We start from the raw sequence: 5,705 nt of genomic DNA, 5'->3' as shown, positions 1-5,705 counted from the left end.
CTGTGATGAGCTCTGAAACCTGACTGAAACTCTTCAAATAAACCTCTGCAGATGATCTGTTAGCTGTTTGACAACTACTCTTTCAAGGATGTTTGATATAAAGGAAGGTTGGAGATTGTTGCTTTATAAGAAAGCAGCAAACAATTTCTCCAGGCTAAATGATGATCTTCTAAATTTGTGACACGCTACCTGCTTTAGGTATTTATAGGTGCTTGATAGGTGTTTGAGAATTATACCAGGGAGTGAAATACTTCTTCTGATTTGAGGCTTTATTTTTCACAGGGGGCAAAAATCTGCAGAATCAAACATGCAGCACTAGCCGCTGTGACTCAGGGCGCCAAAATAAGCTTTTAAAGTGAAAAACAGAAGCGGTCACTTCCCCTCTTGTTTGGATGCAGATGTTGGCTCGTTGCTCAGCGGTGAGCAAACTGGGTAGAGTCCCTCACAGGATGATCTCTGAGGGAAGCATGGTGACATTTCCCTGTAAAACCGCCCGTGACCTTATCTTTTCAGCCTCTCGACACGCCCCCCCTCCACGGTCCTGTAGGCCGCCGTCATCCACACAACTGAGTCACAGAGCTCAGCTGGAAATGTCGCCGGCTGTGTTTCGAGTCCATCGTGTTCCCTCGTTAATAATAAACCAGGAAAGGGCAGCGTGTTCAGAGCTATGGCACTAATGATACACGGAGCACATGAACAGGGACGCAGTGGAAACGGGACGTCTGGGAGGGTCAGGAGAACAGCCGAGTCAGCCATGGCCTCACACCGTTGACTTCAGCCTCAACTTCACCTCTAATACATCCATCCTACCTTCAGCAGCTTCAGTATAGATGAATAAACACTACAGTAGTCACGTGTCACAGTCTAACCAATGACAGCAGTGCGTGGTAGAGAACGCCGTGTTCTACCTGCTGCTGGACTTAATAAAGTTTTTATTGTGTGGAGCTGCTTCAGTCGGACGTTACAGGACGTCCAGCAGGGTAGGATCAGGGTCAGAGGTCAGAGGTCAGCTTCAGCTCTTCAAGGGCTCGTGTTCATGTTAACCTTGGGCTGAGATCAGCTTGCGTCCTCCTGCAGGGCGGGGCAACGACAGCAGAAAGGCAGGACGCACGCCACCCGGAGACGCCGGGCTCAGACGTCTGTGTGTGTGTGTGTCTGTAGTGTATGCGCATGCTGCATGTGTGTGTGTCTGTGTTTATCTGCATGTGTGTGTGTGCGCGAGCGTGTGTTTCTGCGTGCCTGAATGTGTGTGTGTGTGTGTGTGTGTGCGCGCAATGTTAATCCTGTGACAGCAAATCAGCATAAAACACACTGTGACTGAAAACCAAAAGACAGGGACAGACACACACACACACACACACGGCTGAGAACAACCCGGAGGAGATGGCGTTCATGGAGGGAGGAGCCACAAAGTATTCATGGTGTCATAGATTGAAATGCTGGAGCCCCGCCTCCTCCTGATCGTCACACAAACCATGATCATAGTATCATTTTTGTTGACTCTGTGAGTAAAATCACAGGAGCGTTCATCTCACTGCTCCTCACGCTCCTCCGAGGAAACACACGGCGCCTCCGAGAGAGGAGCAAGGAGGAGGGAGGAGACGGAAACAAAGTGTGAGCCTGAAACAAAAAGAGACTGAAAGCAGCAGAGCAGCAAAAACAGAGAGGAGGAGGAGCAGGAGGAGGAGCAGGGGGAGGAGCAGGGGGAGAGAGAGAGAGAGAGAGGGTTAATCCAGAGTGGAGGAGGAGGAGAGGTGGAGCTGGGAAAGCACCAGAAGCGACAGACGAAGCTCACATCTGAGCCGAGCGCAGTCAAGAGACGGAGGCAGCAGCGACTGACACACACACCTGCACACACACAGCAACATCTGTGAGGGAGCAGCGAGGAGCGCGCTCAGTGCGGCCAGAGACAGCGCAGGGCAGCAGCAGAGCGGCGTGGTGGACGAGTGTGGAGCAGACGGGATGCCGACCTCACTGAGAGTCTGATCCCAGGATCAAACTGAGGCGCTCTGAGCTCGCCATCGTCACAGCAGCAGAGACTGAGTGCGGAAAGGAAACTCCCGGAGCGAGCAGAGCTGAAGAAGGACGCCCACGGAGCAGATATGGGATGAAAGGAGGAGACAGGAAGTGATTTCTGACTTTTCTGTGTGATAAATGGGACGACAGGGACAGGTGTTCTGACATCGCAGCACACCTGGATCACTGACAGAGGGAGTCTGTGCTGGGACGCCTCCACCTCACATAACCCATTTAGGCATCTCCTCTCCTGGCGTCTGCCGGGTTGGCAGGTGGACAACATTAACCGAGTTAGACCAAACAAACAGCCTGGAGGCACACTGAGCGCGCTCCACAGCCACGCTCTGAGAGGAGACGATGAGAGGCTCAGAGTGAAGGACGCGCACAGACTCGTACACTATGAGCAACAGCGAGCTTCCTCCGCCTGCTCTGTTTATGTGTCGACCATGTTACGCCAAAATGAGATGAATCGCGGCGCACGAAGGATGTGAACAGCAAACTGAGGCTCTTTCAAAGTAAGGGACACACGCTGGTGGCATCATGTCGCACGTCGGTGGTCACACGGAATTCCTGCAGGCTGTGGACTCTCCGACAGCGTGGCGGGCTGCTGTGCTGCTGTTGGTGTGCCTGCAGCTGCACCGGCCGAGCCCCGTACACGCTGCCGTCACCTCGTCTCGGGGCTCCTATCGGGCGGGCGGCTGCATTTGCGCCGCAGACATCTTCAGCTGCACCACCCTGACTCTGAGACACGTTCCCGGAGAAATGCCGGTTTCCACCGTCACCCTGGACCTCAGCCACAACCACATCACGCAGCTGGAGGACGGCGCCTTCCAAGGACTTCTTCAACTGGAGACGTTACGTTTGGCCCACAACCAGCTGACAGCGATCATGCCGGGAGCGTTCAGAAACTCGTCCGGGGCTCAGCTCCGAAACATGGACCTGTCATCCAATCATCTTTGTGTTCTGGAGGAGCATTACTTCCAGGAGCTGTCAGGGTTGGAGGAGCTGCTGCTGTTTAATAACCGGATCTCGCGGGTGGAGGGCAGACCTCTGGCTGGACTGACAAACTTGCGCAAGGCTTATCTGAGCCACAACCGCCTCACAGACTTCCCCTTCTTTTCCATTCAGAAGCACAGCCACCCCCACCTGTCATTGCTGGACCTGTCCTCAAACCGCCTGTCCAAACTGCCCCTGGAGGACATTTTGGCCCTGCCCCATTCGCTGCAGAAGGGGCTCTACCTGCACAACAACTCGCTGTGGTGCGAGTGCCCCATGTACAGCCTGTTCCGGTCCTGGGAGCAGCAGGAGTTTGAGTCGCTGCTTTTCTTCAGGCAGGAGCACGTCTGTCTGGTTTACGGGAACCCGAGAGGCACTGTGCGCTTCCTCCAGCATGGACGCTACCTGGAGAAGTGCAACCTGAGTGCCGTGACCCAGAAGAGGAGTGTTACTGTGACGGCGGGGAAAGCGCTGCTGCTGCACTGTGCCACCACTCTCTCCGGCCACGCCATCACTTTCCTCTGGGTGTCGCCAAGCTTGGAGTCGGTGCTGCCCCCGGGGAATAATGGGTCCTTAAAGATGTTCTCCAACGGCAGCCTGGAGATCATGGCGGCACGCGAGAAGGACACCGGGATCTACTGGTGTCTGGCGGAGGACCGGCAGCATCACCGCAACGACACATGGGAGGTCAACGTCACGGTGTTGGCGGATAGCAACGACCCCCAGGAGCCGTTCAACACGGGCTTCACCACCCTCCTGGGCTGCGTGGTGAGCCTGGTGCTGGTGCTCATGTACCTCTACCTGACGCCTTGCCGCTGCCCTCCCTGTCTGAAAGCCCCGCCCCCGGCCACGGCCACCCCAAGTCTGGGAAACGAGGCTGGGGCGGGCAGCGCCCAGTCCTCCATCCTCACCCCCACCCCGCCGGCCAGCACGGAGGGCCCGGGCCGCAAGGTCAGTACCAACAAGCATGTGGTGTTTCTGGAGCCAATCAGAGAGCAGCAAAATGGCAGGCTGAGGGCAGGGCCGGGACACCTGGGGCCAGGGTTACTGCTAGGGGCAGAGCAACAGCCACGGCACAGGGCGGGGGAGACAGACTCCATTATGTCTGTCTTCTCAGACACGCCCATCATGATGCCATAGCAACGCACCACCCCCACTCCCCTCTCACTCCCCCTCACCTCCTCCTCCACCTGAGCACAACTCCGGCATGGACCCACAGGCCACGGCGAGGCTTTCATCCAAAACATCCAAGTGCAATTTCACAGATTGATACTGTTAACCAGAGCAGACGAGCCCGCCGCACCCAACCAGCGCACCGTGACGGGCCGCAGAGTTCAAACCAAAGATAGCATGACGGGGGGCGAGGACGGACTGCACCCGAGCGCACGGCTGTCCCTTTAAGCACGGCTTGTACCTTTAACAAACGTTTACGATGCCTTGTTGTCTCGCTCAGAGGTGAGAGACCTTTTGTAGAGCCTTTCAGCTTCTTTCTGTTCGTAGAGCCAGTCGCACTGTAGCCCTGTCACCGCGTGACGCCACAGAAGAGCAGCTTTTAGCCAGTAAAAATAGAAACTGCCCCTCCTCCTCGTCTCCCTCCACTCTGGAGTTCAGTTACTGTCATCATCAGTCAGATCACGAATTATAGAGATGAATAAATAAAAACATCAGCTGGAATGATTCATTCAGGGGGCGGGGCCATTGTTGGAACTTTGTGAAACTTGTTTTGCCTCAGTCATGTGATTACCGACAGGCCAATCAGCACAGACGTGTTTCTGTTATTGTCCTCACTGTATTCACTGCTCCTCCTCCTCCTGTGTGTCGTCCTCTCTGCATCTGTGTTAATAAACCCGAGTATCTGCACCGCCCAGCTCACTGCTGTTATTGTCTCTGACCAGCACTCAGCCTCTGCACAGTGTGAGTGTGTGTGAGTGTGTGTGTGTGTGTGTGTGTGTGTGTGTGTGTGTGTGTGTGCGCATTCAGATTTATATACAGACATCTTTACTTCTATACACACACGTTTTCTTTTTAATAATTCCCTAATTTACATCCGATTTTCATCCTGTTATTTTACCACTGCACAGACAGAAAACACAGGTCTGAATAAACACAGAAATGAGCAGCTATTTGTATTATTATTGGGTGTTTTTGCTCAAGTAGTTTTTTCTTAATGTTTATAAAATTCTGGTCAGAAACCTTGAAAATCTCTTCATCGCGTGCAGAAATGATCATTTTACAGATAAAACAAACCCTGATCGTACAGGTGTGAGTGTGAGGGCCGCTGCGAGCATTTCATTCAGCAAAGTCATCTAAACGCTTCAGAGCGAGCGTGTGGGCGTGGTCAGAGTCGCTCTCATGTTTCACACGTGAAATCAGAGACGCCACAGACACACTTCACTGCAGCTGCTTGTTAAACAACATCTCTGACCAAGTTTGGAGCGGCGTCTCCACCGCCATCATAATCACCAGCCAGCGTGGCGCCTCCTCGGAAACACTCTCTGAAAGCTGGATCAGAGGGACAGCAGGACGGCCCGCCGGCGTGGGGTAAGACCTCCGCAGGACCGTGGATCAATATTTATCATGAGCCGTCAATATGTCACTACGAGGTCAGAGCCTCGCTGCCCCCACAGGGACACCTGCAGCACCTACTGTCATTAAAGAGTGTGTGTGTGTGTGTGTGTGTGTGTGTGTGTGTG

The 5,705-nt window shown here is 54.0% G+C and overlaps 1 protein-coding gene across 2 annotated transcripts in view; it reads left to right on the top strand.

The window, feature by feature from the left end:
- The first annotated feature begins 1,716 nt into the window (after nucleotides 1-1,716).
- amigo3 (adhesion molecule with Ig-like domain 3) overlaps nucleotides 1,717-5,705 on the top strand; it is a 12,932-nt gene continuing 8,943 nt past the window's right edge. Inside the window, exon 1 of one of the 2 annotated variants that reach the window (XM_005740876.2) lies at nucleotides 1,717-3,963. In XM_005740876.2, the coding sequence (XP_005740933.1) occupies nucleotides 2,557-3,963 (1,407 nt within the window). In that variant the 5' untranslated portion in view covers nucleotides 1,717-2,556. Of the gene's footprint in view, nucleotides 4,880-5,705 lie in introns of those variants that run through there. The other variant, XM_013912881.1, reaches the window with a different exon arrangement.

Source organism: Pundamilia nyererei, unplaced genomic scaffold, assembly GCF_000239375.1.
Source record: "Pundamilia nyererei isolate P.nyererei 1_Seehausen unplaced genomic scaffold, PunNye1.0 scaffold00105, whole genome shotgun sequence".
In the NCBI taxonomy this organism is placed as follows: Eukaryota; Metazoa; Chordata; class Actinopteri; order Cichliformes; family Cichlidae; genus Pundamilia; species Pundamilia nyererei.
Note: the sequence above shows the minus strand (reverse complement) of the source record. Positions and strands in the feature narration are given on the sequence as shown.